The 15,034-nt window shown below is 42.2% G+C and overlaps 1 protein-coding gene and 1 pseudogene across 3 annotated transcripts; both read right to left on the bottom strand.

Annotated features, from left to right (window-relative positions):
- Positions 1-1,542: 1,542 nt before the first annotated feature.
- On the bottom strand, positions 1,543-5,392 carry LOC104419721 (soluble inorganic pyrophosphatase PPA1). Of its 3 annotated transcripts, none has more exons than XM_010031472.3 (9): positions 5,263-5,392; positions 4,072-4,220; positions 3,893-3,921; positions 3,615-3,680; positions 2,896-3,003; positions 2,734-2,799; positions 2,433-2,553; positions 2,103-2,184; positions 1,543-1,894 (listed from the first exon to the last, which is right to left on the bottom strand). In XM_010031472.3, exons 2-9 carry the CDS (start codon positions 4,199-4,201, stop codon positions 1,852-1,854), a joined length of 645 nt encoding a protein of 214 aa, XP_010029774.2. In that variant the 5' UTR covers positions 4,202-4,220; positions 5,263-5,392; the 3' UTR covers positions 1,543-1,851. The 3 variants fall into 3 exon arrangements, with proteins under 3 accessions (XP_010029774.2, XP_010029772.2, XP_039158185.1); XM_010031470.3 differs by having other exon boundaries at positions 5,174-5,325; XM_039302251.1 differs by having other exon boundaries at positions 4,072-4,208; positions 5,174-5,307.
- A 2,899-nt stretch (positions 5,393-8,291) lies between these two features.
- Positions 8,292-9,858, bottom strand: LOC104420796 (annotated as a pseudogene).
- Between the last annotated feature and the right edge of the window lie 5,176 nt (positions 9,859-15,034).

The raw sequence follows: 15,034 nt of genomic DNA on the forward strand, positions 1-15,034 counted from the left end.
GAGTACTGGTCAATTTTGATAGGGTTGGTTGATTATGAGTCCTTTTAACCTGAGTTATAAAATCCCAATTCGCCTATGGCATAGAGGTGGCTTGTACATTGAGCACGTGATGAATTCGACTTTTTACCTTGACTTGCATCTAATGGTGCAACGACGACAAGTTTGCTAAAAATTTATTATAATTATGATTCAGATCGAACATATTCACTGCAAACTTGAAACTCTTGTGGAAACTCAAGGTGTGGCTGGCTTGCAATACTCCTTTTCTACCATTTTGCTTAGAGAAAAATCACAATTTTCTACTTAGTGAAAAAAAAAAAAAAACTACAAGGAAAGATGATGTGTTGCTTCTATTCTTAATCATCCCAGCTTACTATTACAGCAGTGTCTTCTTCTTCTTCTTCTTTATGAAGAAGGCTAGTTTTAATGCTGATTTGCAAAATTAATTTACTAAATAATATATCAAGCTGCTATTAGTTATTGAATATAACCACTTATTTAAAATTTAAGTTGAGTCTAACAAATCACTTAATAAACTAATTTTGTGAATCAAAATTAATAAATGTAGTATTGCTCTTTTTTCATACATAACCTGTAATATCCACTCGAAATCTCTCACAAGTTGTCAATGGGTAATTCGGGTAAAACAATCCAATCAAGAAAAAGAAAATGAACAAAAGATCCGGGGCAAAACAAGTTCGAAATGCTAGGAACTTTCAAGGGAGTGAAAGCAAATATTTCACAACCGTCATGGGATCAAAAACAGCATAATTATGTAGGGATATCACATTAAGCATCAAGCGAAATTTTATTCGATCGATTTTTAGATTGTCCCGCTAGTAAAATTAATTTGTTACTGCTCTTTCAAGTGCATAATATAGCTTAAAAACGTAGTCAAGACGAATTACATTTGCAAGAATTTGAATATATAGAGCAAATGCAGAGAAACACCAGTGAAAGTGCCCTGGCCCAACAGCCTCCCCCACTTCGTGCTTCCCCAACAGAGCTTTTCTTAAAGACTCTGCTCTGCCATTTTGGTGCTCCATCCGTTTGGTCACCGCGGGTCCCGGAGGGACAAAAAGCTCGAGACCTAATGGAGTCTCTGCGGAATAATTAGCCGAGAGATGACAGGGTCTTCAGTCTCCAGGAAGAAACTCCGGAAAAGTTCATTGATGGTGGATTCGATTCGAGGGTCTTGCAGGACATGTAAAGTTGTTTTTGAAAACAAAGTTTATGGTATCGATATCACGCCATTCCGTACTTAAGATCAAAGCCCAGTCCTTTACAATTTCAATAATGACACTTCCGCTCAGTCAAATAGCCCATTTAGTAATAGAAAAGATTCGGGTATTTCCTAGGTCAAACTGTCCACCCTCCGTTTTGGCCAAAACAACTATCCTATACATGGAAAGGAAAGAAACAGATAGACAAGCAAGTGCGATTTGTCCTCGGGAGAGCATGACCAAGTGAACTAAGCAAAAACAGCGAGGGTGTAGCTACCAAAGCAAATCGGCCCAGTGAAATAAGCACAATTCGCGACCGTAGAACTCATCTGTACTGATATAATGAAACCACGATATATTGTACTTATAGGTTGTGATACATGCTCGATCATGGGCTTATGAACAATTTAATTTGTCGTTCTCATGATTCTTTACTTGTAGTATTTAGAGAGTAGATAGATGCCAAAGGCTGAAACTACAGCATCAGGACTGTTCAGAAGAAGAATAAGAAGAGTTGACTAACTTTACTCGAAATGCTAAAACTTGCCAAGAAGGGCATTCAGCAAGGAGTCTATTGGCCTCAACCATAACTACCCAACACAACATTGATCCTCTCGTCCCATCTTCCTCACTGCCTCAAGCTTTCGACAATGTAAGATGCATACAAGTCCCTGCAGATAAGGTTACCAAGATAAATGGACACAATTTATGGAAAAACATGACATGATAAGTCAATTCCTGGGAACCATAATTTGAAGAGATAATAAAGTAAAGAAAATCAAGTTAGTTCCTAAACAGACTAAAAGACTCTTCGCATGCTGTACCCAAGTATACCAAAGAAACTCATCTGAAACCACTTAAAGAGAGAAGAACGCTCACATGGAGTACTTGATGGCATCAATGGCAGACTCAGCTGGCAGAAAGTCCTCAACGTTAACCACCTTGTTCTCATTCTTCTTGTCTGTCAACCGCAACTAGTAAAGGAATCATGTATCTCTCAGCAAGGTATTAGTCTGGACAGTGAATTCTTGAAGAAATAGTAACTATAGCTATAGCATCTTCACAAATACTGCAAAAATTTGGTTCACTAAGTTGTTTTGATAGTGTGACGGAGCAAGCTAAGTGACTGAATTTGACATAGTAGATTATACTGGCTATTACAACTTCCTAATAAGCAAAGTTCAAGAACTGAATTGTCGTAAAGGATACAGTCCTCAAAAAAACGCCGGATCTCAGCAAGGCGATGAGGAGGAAGCTGCTTAATGTCCGTGTAATGGCGAAACTCAGGATCATCAGCACAAACAGCAATAATCTTGTCATCCTTTTCACCCTGCAAAAAGAATCAGACCGTTGCAATGTATAAGACCTCAAAATTATTGCCAGATGGATATAGTTCAGTGGTCTCACCATTTTAGAGATGAAATTTAAATTTTCCTCTCACGTTTCCTCTCTGGCTTTTGTAATTGTGTACCGCGTCAGCAACAGAATGTATCTAAAACTAAGCCATTACCTGATCGATCATTGGCATTAATCCAATAGCCCGAGCACGGAGGAATGAACCAGGCAAGATGGGCTCCTGTAAGAAGAAGCATCGAAATTCCTCATATGATTAAAGAAGCTGAAGTAGAAAGCTTTGAAAGTGATTAAAATATTGTGTTCAAAGATAATCTACCTGCATCAGTACCAATACGTCCATGGGATCACTATCTTCGCAAATTGTACGCGGGATGAAACCATAGTTGTGCGGGTAAACCACTGAAGAGTAGAGAACACGATCAACCTGTCCTTACTTAAGCATCAGTCACACTGCTCTTCCATGTCAACTGGAAATATTACACATATTGCACCCAAGCGGGCCAAATTCTACATCTACAAGGTGGTCCTACAGCTAAGTGCAGGTAGAATAGAGGATATGTCCAACAAATGTTGTTTGACTCTCTAAGGATTAAATAACATGACCTCGATTCAAAGAGATTTCTCTTCACTCATTAGCGCTTGCTAATTAACTATTGACATCGATAAAATGAAAGATCAAGGACAACCTTTCTCCATGCAAGACATCCATTGATGACTATCTCCGCAAATGTGACAATCACATCATATGCAACTTTATTTTAAGGATCACATGACTAAAGGAGAGCCTTCAATCCTCAATTCAACGTCTTGTTTTAATTAACAAATTAGATAATCATCGTCATTATAAGTGCAGTACTTCCACCATCTATTTTAAAAGATCTTCCTGCCCTAATGAAGAAATGGTACCACATATTGTACCCAATGAACTTATGAGGCAAGTTACATAGAGTACAACTCCTAGGCAACATGATAAGCAAATTTGCTAAGCCTGAGAACAAACTGTAACAAGTGGAGCAGACAGTGAAAAGGAAGGACCTTTATAAGACCAGTGGTTTTGTCAAGCTCGTACTTCACCTTGCTACCTTTGCTAATCTCAACGACCTATACAAAGGGTTCAACATGTATATGGTGAAAGAAGAAAGCAAAATAGCAGATGTAATGCTGAGACAAATAATCATATGCAGATTACAATCCACAAAGGGACACTGTCAGTTTTCCATATACTCTGCACAACGACAGAGCTCTTGAGATTCACATGGTTTAGAAAATGATGGCTACAATCCACATGAGAGAGATGGTTCCTCCAAACTTACACAATTAAAAACTGCTGGAGCACCTGGTCCTGCAATTCAAATAGCGAATAAACTGTAACATCAGGACTTGAAAATAGAGAGTTAAAATTATTACTAATGACAAACTACGTAAGCATTGGACGTTCAAAACTGATAAGTGGTTCACGATATAGTAAAGGACCAAAGGCTCAGAGAGATACCGATTTCCAGGTCATGCCACGGGTGAGCAGCTACAGATCGTCGAGTCATTGAGGTCAGAATCCTTTCATTCAGGGCAATGCCATGAAATGCTGAATGCTTCCCACTTGCTCCTTTACCAGAGTTGGCCATATCTTGGCTTTTGAAACAGCTTGAAGAAACATAAACAAAAATCAGGTACATCAACATGCTTCCAAACCAAGCTGATCGGTTAATTTTTAAAATTGCAGACAACCAAAAGAGCATCTACTCTACAGAGAATGATTAATCTTATACATTTTACATATGGTAAACTCTGTAAGAACCCAATGCAGACGAACCGAACAGTCACTTAAAAGGAGACAGAATCAACATTAGGTGAAATTACACCTTGCAGATTCTTTGCAACCCTGTTGACCGGTTCATTCCGTTAGCAAAAACACGAAATGCAATTTCGCGAATACTTGTGAAGCCAAAAGCTTTCCCATTTAAGATGCTTCATCAAAACCAACCACAGGCCTAGCATAATCTAGACCAAAATCACTACCCAGCGCCCAACCAACTACTCCAAAAGCTAAGGAAACGCAAGAAGTCGGTGCAGATTCTGCAATATCCGTGAAAACTGCGCACAGTCGGGTTACTCACAGCAAAAGAAAAAAAAATAAGCAGAACAAAAAAAAAAAAAAAAAAACGCAATACCACATGCAGATTACTCGTGGCAGAATCAACACAAGGAAGAAAGCAGAACCGTCTCCTACAAACAGCGATCGAGATAAACGAAATCACCAGCAAGCACGCGCAGAGCGTCTGAAAACTCACGCGCAGAAAACAAGTTCATCGCCATGCACAGTAATCCAGCATGTCAAAGAGAGAACAGCAACCACACACGCACACGCAGAGCAAAAAAAAAAAAAAAAACGCATGAAAGTCGGTGGCGAGCGGAGGTCGGCACGAAGGGAATCATCGCTCGTCGAAAGCACGCGAGCGAGATCGACGCGCGCGCCCGCCCGCCCTCCCCCAACACTCGCCGAACCGGAATACGAATCGATCGTCGCTCGCGACGGACGGAGACGAAAGCGGGCGGCGGCGCGCCGCCGTTGGAGAAGCGAGGAGGCGGGAACTCACGGCGGACGCGGGCGGCGATGGTTATTCTTCGATCCGAGAGCCTAACGCGAGCATGCAAGCCGAAGAGGGAGAGAGGGAGAGTGAGTTACAAGCTTCGCGTAACGGAATGTTGAAGCAGCAGGACGAGTGTCCATTTCTCTCTCGATAGAGAAAAATAAGCCGTAAAAGCATTTTCAGCTGTCGGTCGTCGCCGGATGCTGGCCGCTGGATACGCAAGCGATTATGATCGGACGGTGGAGGGCTCGGGGCCATGTGTCGGGATTTTATGCGGCCTTGAGAATCGCAACTCTTTTCCCGGGGGAAAGAAAATTATTATCCTGCCCTGATTGAACCTGGACCTTTGAAAAATGTTAGATATGTACGTACATAAATAAATGGGATGTGAATACCAAGAGGATCTACGCACCTGAGTAAGTATACCTTAATAAAAGTGGGTAGAAAGAACTGTTCAAATCAGATCGAACTAGCTGATTATAGTTGATTTTTAAGATATCAGTCCGATTTTTCATTCTAATCTAATGTCTTAATCGAGTCATAACTCTTTAATTGAAATTGATAAGATTGTCATTGCAGTCCGATCCATATGTTAGGAATATGCCGTCGATCCCGTTACTTCTGGGAGTGGGTTTTTGATAAAAAAAAATTAAAAAAGAGAAAGAATTGAATAATACTGAACAGAGAATACTGAGATTTGCGCTTAATTACGTCATTTATGCTTCCCTGTGCCGTGGAGAAATTCCTAGGAGGAGGACCCAATGGGTGCAAGCACACGTGTGCGGAGGCGCAATCAGGTGAGAGCGACTAACGGTGGCGTAGAGTTTAAGCTCATGGCGGATAATGGATATGCCGGGAATTAACTTTTTCGATGCCATTTTGTCTTTTTATCTTTTGGTAAGAATTTTCACTTTTAGATTTTTTTTTGTCGGAATTTTAACTTTTGGAGTTTGTTAACGGGCAAACGAGGAGATATTTATTGAGTGACCAAGAAAAGTTCGTACAGACCTAAAAAACAAACTAAAAAAAGTTCACGATGTCCTATTATTTATTATTAGTTTTCCTATATTTGCTATTTTAAAAAGTAAATATATCCTCAAAATAAAGATGATTACCCATTGGGTTGGATTATCTTTGTCTAGACTTTTGAAAAGTCAAAAAGTGACAATTTGCTTTTCCTCAAAATTCCATATTTTATTCCTATTCCAAAAAAAAAAAAAAAAAAAATCACAAAAAGATTTTATGGAAATCAACGTGTCGGTAGGACACCATTCTTAAAGATTTCAAGGTGTTTTATATTAACAGAAATGATCATTGTGGTCGTCGATATAAGTTACTAACGATGGAAACAAATAATTTTCAATAAATTCGCAATGTTTATGATTTCTGGAGAGAAGTAACGAATGTTAAAACGAGAACTTGAGAGCAAATTGTTGTTTAGTGGGACTTTAGGTAAATTTACAATGTATACGTACCATCCCCCACACAAATTTTAGGGAACTCGTCACACCACCACTCGTATTAACATGGTTGTTTTATGCACATAGTCGAATTATTATGTAGATAAGAAAGTGTCGACTATAAGTACAGCCCGATTTTTCTCTGATTTTGAGTAAATTACAATTATTAAAGGTATAATCAATGTGAACGAGAACTATAAGCTATGAGACAGCATGTTGAGGAAAATTACATTGTTGTTAGATGATTACCAAATGATTAATACCACAAAAAACTTCAAATTAATATACTTGTAACAAATTTACCATAACAAATCTTAAACTAATATATCGGTGATAAATTTACCCTCAATTATTTTCCGTTAAATTTTATAATCAAATTATTGAGCCGGGTGACACATAATAGTTGATGGCTGTACTGGTTTGGGGTTTTACATCCCATTTCTAATTTGTGATTTTTTGTAGTATTAATCCAATTTAACAAAAATCGATGGATGACAAATTTGTCGCAAATGTTTGGGTTTTTTTTGTGATTAAAAAAATTAGTTTGAGATAAGTCTACCACAAAATTATCAGTATGGGTTTTTAGTAGTTAAAAAGTTAGTTTCTAGTAAATTTGTTGTAGATATATCGGATAGAGGCTTTCATGATAATAATCTATTACTGAATGATATCATTTTCGACTGACGAATTATAAAGAAAACTTATTGTAAGTGCAATCAAATTATGATGATTTCAAGGAATTTGCAAGAACTCGAGGATAGCCACTAATTCTTGGTACCGTAACTCCCAAATAATTCGAGTGGCTTAATGGGCTACACGTCTGCTAGTAACGCTAGTATTCTTAAATTACAAAATGCCAAGGATAGGCAAGGAAGCATACCGTCTTTGTAGCTAGAGTCCAGCTTTAAAGTCTAGCTCTTTAGGCTTTTTAAAGGTTCTCCATGATTTTACCTTCATCGTACAACTACATAGTCCCAAACTAGGCAGGACAATTGATACTACAAACTTATCTACCCTGGTCTTGTTTCTCTATTGTCATGTCAGAACCGAACCGTCTGAACAGCAACTCTTTTGCTCGAAAAGATTTCATAACAGTTCAGTTGTAATTACGCTCCGCCAAAGAAAGGGAAGATTCGGTGCTGATTCGATGCAGGAACTGGTCCCTGTTAGCCCACGATGGTCTAGATGACCACGGACGCATTCTTGTTTCAGGATTTACTGTGCGACTCGGAACATGAATCATCGCCTCACCGGGATTCAAGGGCGGTTCCAGTAAGTGGTTCTCAGGAGAACTAGCTTTGGCTATGCTGATTGTGGATGGAAGATTCGATCGAGGTGTCGAAGTTCTCACAAAAAATTCGGAACACGTTACAATTGTTGTGCAGTTGCAACCCGACCTGCGACGAGTAATGTCGACAACCGATGCTTTTGCTGAAGATATCTTGGTTCTTGCCTATTCGCTGGGCTACCTGTTTGACGAATAGCAATGTGATTTCGTCATTCTAATTCAGACGTTCCTAGATGGTTAGTCACGATACAAACCGTCGTGTTTAATTGAAGCCGAACTGTGGCTTGTCGTATATGGTGGCGCGAGATCATAGGCAAATCTATGAAATATCATTATTCACCCCAGACCCTGTTCTTTAACATACGTAGAGCACGGTCTAATGAAGTTCTTGACCCCCAACTACACAGAGATTCAGGTATTCATCTACAGTTGTGTATTTCACTTCTGGATAGAGCTCTGAAGCCCCGGCTCCGATTGAAGCGTCAATCTCATGATTTGCGGCATGATCCCCCTTCACGAACATGGAGTGGCTGATCGACAAAATGATGTTCATTGGAAATGGAGACTCTGAAGCACGAGACATCGCAAAAAACCACGGAGTGTCTGTCAAGAAGCTATCAACCCTAAAGCTGGTTCAACCACGTAATTAACAAGAGGGCGTGCATTCGTCTTGGTGAATGTTATGTTTTCGATTTTACCAACTTGCCATGGATGTTCTTGAGAAGCTTGTCTTCCAGAATGTATGTCTTCTCGAGGGTGCTCCCGATCTTCCTCTCCCAGAGGGAAATGATCTCGCAGAAGGTCAGGATATTAGCCGGTGGACTCAGGTAGAGGATCTTCTTCAGTGTTCTTGGGTCATCCACTGTTTTGATAGTGTAAGAAGCTATATCTTCTTTCTTGAGAACAATGACTGTAAAATAGAATGACAACACTACCATCTTAGCTGTCATTACTGAAATTGAACTTATGATGATGGTGTCTGCAATCATATAAAAGTTAACCGACCTGAGCTCAACATGTTGTCTGATAAACATGAGCGTAGGGAAGAGTCAGGCAGTTCGAGAACATGTGCGCTAATCACTAAGAAAAAGCTGAAAACAAATATAGGAGGGAAAGGATATTTAGACCTTGTTCAAATCACCTTTGTATTGCCATCACCTAAGATGGTGATTTTGTCCCGCGGCGGGACTTTTGGTGCCCATTTGGCCCAAGTTGGAAAGATAGTAGCCGGCAAACCCGTGGGACACTACATAAGTGAAAGGGATTCCCTCAGCCTCGGTCACTCACCTCAACTTGGCTTTGATTCGGAAATGGCTTGCAGCTGGCTCAACCACATTGATTCGGTCCACATCGACTCCAAATTCGGATGGAAGGAACCTCTAGATCACTCATGAATTTCATAAGATCAGAGTTGTGGACAACAATGTCAACTAAGTGTACATCGCAGAGAAAATGTTTCTGTCATTGACTAAGGCTATGCAGTGCTTTTTTGTGCAAGAATTTCTATAATTCGGCTGAACACCGAATACTTACCTTAATATTTCCAGCTTCTTTGATTGCTGCAATGATCACTGATCAGATTGCTGTCCTGGTCCAACCGCAGAGATCACCACATCAACTTGCTTCATTGCCGTGACCAAACTCTCGTGATTATGGATATCTCCTTGCGATGTCAAACAGAAGAAGCTCTCTCTTGTGAGAAAACTGTGGGAAAAAAAATGGCATTTGAGGATTTGATGATTATTCTCTTTCACATATACAAAGATCAGTGAAACTCCTGAGCTCTTGAATCTCTCTATCAGCTCCGACTTCTCAGGATTAGAAGCCATGCTCTCCCTGACCAATGCATAGATCGGGTATCCGGCTTTCCGACTTGCCTCCACTAGGTACTTTCCGATGTATCTGGTCCCTCCAATGATCAGAATCTTGCTTTTCTCTGCCATGTTACCACCTTCTCAAGACTCAAGAGAAGAGATGATAAACTCGAACTCGCAAGGCTCAAAATGAGGAAATCTTGAAATGTTCGTTAGCTATATTACTGTGTCCATAGATTTCTCCAACTCGTGTGTTGTATCATATACTTAAGAAATTGCTCAAGAATGACTTGTCGGGATCACCTTTCCAGATTAGTCGCTCACGTAATGAAACGTTTGATCTCTAGAAATAAGCTATTTTATGAGCATTACGCAAGTGTCACGGGCCGAAAGAAGGTCGACCTGAGAGGTTCCCCGGAGTCGACCGTGACTTGTCCGTGGTAGACCTCCTGTGCTCGCTCGGATTCCCAACAAGCCTTCTCTCCGAAGTTTCTAGAAAACTCTAGCTTCATTTATGTCGGTAGCTGATAGTTGAATATTTATGTCGGTAGTTGAGGCGGTGCAATCTCATCCGCCGATAGAATTCTAGATCAATAGTTGTAATCCGAGGCCCTCGACTATAAGAAGGGGTGTCCTCCTTCATTTGTAAGCATTAACTACTTCCGCAATACAAAACTTCTATCTTTCTAGAGCTCTTCTCTCTAGATTCTTTCTCTCTCTACGATCCGAGTAATAGATTCTTTCTCTCTCTACGATCCGAGTAAGGCGAGCGAGTGAGCGCTCCATCAAGTTAGGCTTGGCTTAGGTGCTTCGGCGATCCAATCCGATCCAAAAGTGCCCGAGTCGCCGCACAGTCACGCTCCCAATCGATCGGCCCGTGACAAGTGGTATCAGAGCTAAAGAGAGATCCGTTTCCAAGAGATTGAAGAGCGCCAACTATTCGAGAGAATGTCAAGCCAAGAAGTGGCTATAGTTGGAGAGGCTGGGCAAGTCAAAGAGACCCGCGGCCGATCAAAGAAGAGGGAGACCTCAATGGATGTTGCGGCTACATTCAATGAGAAGATCGGGAAGGTTCGGAGTGCCGTGCTCGAACTCATGGAAGGTCTCGACGATGTGCGAGACCGGATCATGGAGGTTGAGGGCTCGCTCCGTGAGAACTTCACGACCGGCATCAACTAAGCTATGGCTCCGTTGTTCGACAAGGACGAAGCTCTCGAAGTATCGATCGATGGTTTGAACAAGCGTGTCCAAGTGATCGAAGAGGTAAGCCCGTGTAGGGAAGAGGTTGAAGCCATGAAGGCGGAGATCCAAGAGCTCAAGACCGAGCTCGCCCTATGCAAGCTAAGCATCACGAACGGTGCGGTGCCTACTCAAGCGGTGCCCAAAATTGAGGTGCCGAAACCCAAAGAGTTCAAAGGTAACCGATCTGCCCAAGAGGTGGACAACTTCATGTGGAGCATGGAGCAATACTTCGGCGCCGTCAACATCCGAGACAAGTCGATCAAGGCACGAACCGCTTCCATGTATGGAGCAATACTTCGGCACCGTCAACATCCGAGACAAGTCAATCAAAATACGAACTGCTTCCATGTTCTTTACTGATACGGCAATGCTGTGGTGGCGCAATAGGTGTGATGAGATTCGACGTGGCGCCGATCCCGTGGACACATGGGACGAGTTCGTGAGAGAGTTCCGCGATTACTTTTCCCCGAGTTCACTCAACAAGAAGCTTGTAGCATGCTCCATCACCTCGAGCAAAGAGGCGCGATCCGAGAGTACGTGAAGGAATTCATGGAGCTCAAACTCCAAATTCGCAACCTAAGCGAAGAGGAGGCTATCGAAGCGTTCATAGATGGATTGAAGCCATGGGCACAACTTGAGCTAAAGCGGCGGGACATGAGTAGCCTTGCGAGAGCGCTAAGTATGGCCGAGTCTCTCGTTGATCTTACCAAAGTTGAGCCAAGGAACAACCGAACAAGGAGGTCGGATCAACCTGAAGATGAAGAAAGAAACACTCCCCGAGGCGCACCCGATCAATGCGGTCGAGTCAAGACGTGGGGAGAAGGGTCTTCAAGCCGTCCTTCCAAAGGGATCGGCCAGAGACTACACGAGTAAGTTCGATCAACCTCCGCCCCCTCCTTGCTTTATTTGCAAAGGTCCGCACTAGACCCAAAAGTGCCCAAAGAGGGGTCGAATCAACGCCCTCCTGGCCATCGAAGAGGTGGAGGAGGAGCCCAAAGAAGAGAGGCAGCAAATCCGACTCGGAGACATGAAGACAATCAACTCCGTCTGAGCTCGATCACCATCCAAAGTAATCACACTGAATATAGACATGTTCTTCATGGAAGTCGAAGTGTGTGGCTGAACGCTTTATGCTTTGGTCGACACTGGCGCGTCGAACATGTTCATGTCGACCGAGGTTGCAAAGGCCTTGAAGCTTCACGTGGAGCCGACTGGGAAGACGTTCAAGCCGATCAACTCGGAAGGCGTCCATGGCGTAGAGTTGACTTCGGATGTAAATGTCAAGATGGATTTCGAGGTAATCCCACTCGATGATTATGATCTCATCCTTAGTATTCAATTCTTCCATAGTGTAAGATCTATGATCGACATGAGGACCAAGTGCCTCGTGATCCTCGACCCACAATACCCGACGACGATCCCCATGATCAAAGGGGTGGTCGACACCAAGACCATCGCCACGATCCGATGCCTCGACAAGAACTTGAAGTCCGAGAAGCGACTAAACAAGCTGGCCAAGGTAAAGCCAAAGGTAGAGTTGGATCCTACTCCAACACACGACATGCCTATCCAAGTGCTCTTACCGAGGTTGAGTGCGCACCGCATGCTCCGTCCAAGCCGAAGATGGAGCCGCGTGACAAGTCCGAGTTCATCATTGAAGGTTGCGGTCCTTCGTACGTGAGTGTCCGCACCAAGCGAGGTCGAAACAAGAAAGCTCGTGCCAAAGCCCGTGCTCGTAGAAATCAAGCTGTGAGCAAAGACGTCGCTCGATTGAGTGGGGAGAATGTTTGACCCGAGAGGTTGAGTCGATCATGACTCGTCCGTGGTAGATCTCCTGTGCTCGCTCGGATTCCCAACGAGCCTTCTCCCCGAAGTTTCTAGAAGACTCTAGCTTCATTTATGTCAGTAGCTGGTAGTTGAATATTTATGTCGGTAGTTAAGGCGGTGCGATCTCGTCCGCCGATAGAATTCTAAATCAATGGTTGTAATCCGAGGCTCTCGACCATAAGAAGGGGTGTCCTCCTTCATTTGTAAGCATTCATTACTTCCGCAATACAAAGCTTTTATCTTTCCAAAGCTCTTTTCTCTAGATTCTTTTTCTTTCTACGATCCAGGTAAGACGAGCGAGTGAGCGTTCGATCAAGCAAGGTTTGGCTTAGGTGCTTCGGCGATCCAATCTGATCCAAAAGTGCTCGAGTCGCCGCGCGGTCACAATCCCAATCGATCGGCCCGTGACACAAGCATATATGTCAAGGCAGAGCAGGGCATAAATGGTTGTTGAATATATCTGCATTCAAATCTTACTTCTGTTGGGGGCTTTAGGTCAATATCACTTGCTATGTCGAGCAGAAGAAATTCAGCATATTGAAAGTGCATATTCGTATGTAACAATGCACAGACAAAACGTTTGGTAGCCATCTCCATGTCGCCTAACACTTCGTATGGCAAGTGCTGCTAGTAAACCTCGACGACCTATGAACAAAACTATCTGTTGCACACGACCAAGACAAAAGGTCCTGCGTTTTTTTTTTAACTTTTGTGCGGCTTCAAGAGGTCAAAGGACAAACACTCAGAGGAAAGGAGCGTCTACTGCACGGCCAAAAAGTGAAATCTGTGGGCAAAAATAAATCTTCTGCTGTTTGTGTGTATATGTATTCCGCCTCTAACGGTCAAAGTTGGACTTTTCTTGAAACACAATGGATCGTCCCTGCATCATAGGTCGGTCTATAATCTCCAATCAGGTTGGATCTCGTACACGGAGTCAAACCGAGACATAATTTCTTATGCTATTTATTCATGGTAAATTGATTAAGAATTGTGGGACATGATGGTTTTCCAAACCAACAACTTTCTCAATTTTCATGATTTTTTTTGTAACTTAGTCGTTTATGTTGACATTGAAATTTTAGTAACCCAATTATTCATTTATTAGATAGAAAATTATGAATTAATTTTTTAACCCCTAAACAAAAACATTAAAATTAAATTGTGTAGCATATAGTTTTAGGAGCTTTTATTGTTCAGCTTATATTTTTTTTAATTAATTGCATTAGTATTGGACCGATGGTTAATGGTTTTGAGCTTAAAATTTGATAAATTGAGTCCGCGGAAGGAGAAAATTTGGCTAAGCCTAGAGGAGATAGTGGCCGAAATTCATAGGCTTGAAGGGCTTTAATTAGCCTAATTTGAACTTAATTCAACCCATCAAGAGTTTAATTAGGGACAAGCCTTAAGTTATTAGAACCCATCAAATTAGAAAAAGGCTTAAGTTAAGCCTAGGATATTGAAGTTAACCTAGTTTGCATTATAAATAGAGCGTTATGCCTCACTAATTAGAAGCCGGCAAATCGTAATTTCAGAGTACATTGAGCGATACACGTGAGAAAAGAAAAAGAGGAGAGAGAGAGTCGGCGGCCGAGTACTTCATGGCCAAACACCTGAAGGCCGTGCCTCCACCGATCCTCACCGCTGTCATCAGAATCCTCGCTGCCAATCGCTGCCAATCGCTGCTGCCCTTCGAAGCTGAGAAGTTGCTGCCTTGCTGAAGATCGCCGAGCACTTTCTGTCGCAACCGTTCGCGAGTGATACGCAAAGAAATAGAGAGGGGGAAACGTGTATGGTAATGCTCCTGTTCTTCAAGTCCCATCAAACAGCACACCTTCACGGGTGCAAATGGTCTTCCCTCTTGACTTCACGACGCATACACGCGGCTTGATAGACATGGAGCCATCAAGGAGAGACCAGTGAAAACTTTGATCGTGGGTTTTAGAGGGAGTTTGAAAATCAAAGATGATCGTCACAAGACCTGCAAGATTCAGACAAAGAGTTTGGGAGTTAGCAGAGTTTGTCATTTGGTCAAAGTTTCCTTGGCGTCCTTGCAGCCTTGCCAAGAGAACCAACACTACCTGCGGCGAGGTGCGATCATGCCGCGTCACCTCACCATAATAAAATGGATTTAAGCTGCTGCCAAACATTTTTTTTTATGAAAATGACGGTGTTGAACATTTTTTTCATGAAAATAATATATCACAAGAGTCTTCTGAAATCTTCTGATCAGTTACAA

The sequence above is a fragment of the Eucalyptus grandis genome, chromosome 9 (assembly GCF_016545825.1).
Source record: "Eucalyptus grandis isolate ANBG69807.140 chromosome 9, ASM1654582v1, whole genome shotgun sequence".
Lineage (NCBI taxonomy): Eukaryota > Viridiplantae > Streptophyta > Magnoliopsida > Myrtales > Myrtaceae > Eucalyptus > Eucalyptus grandis.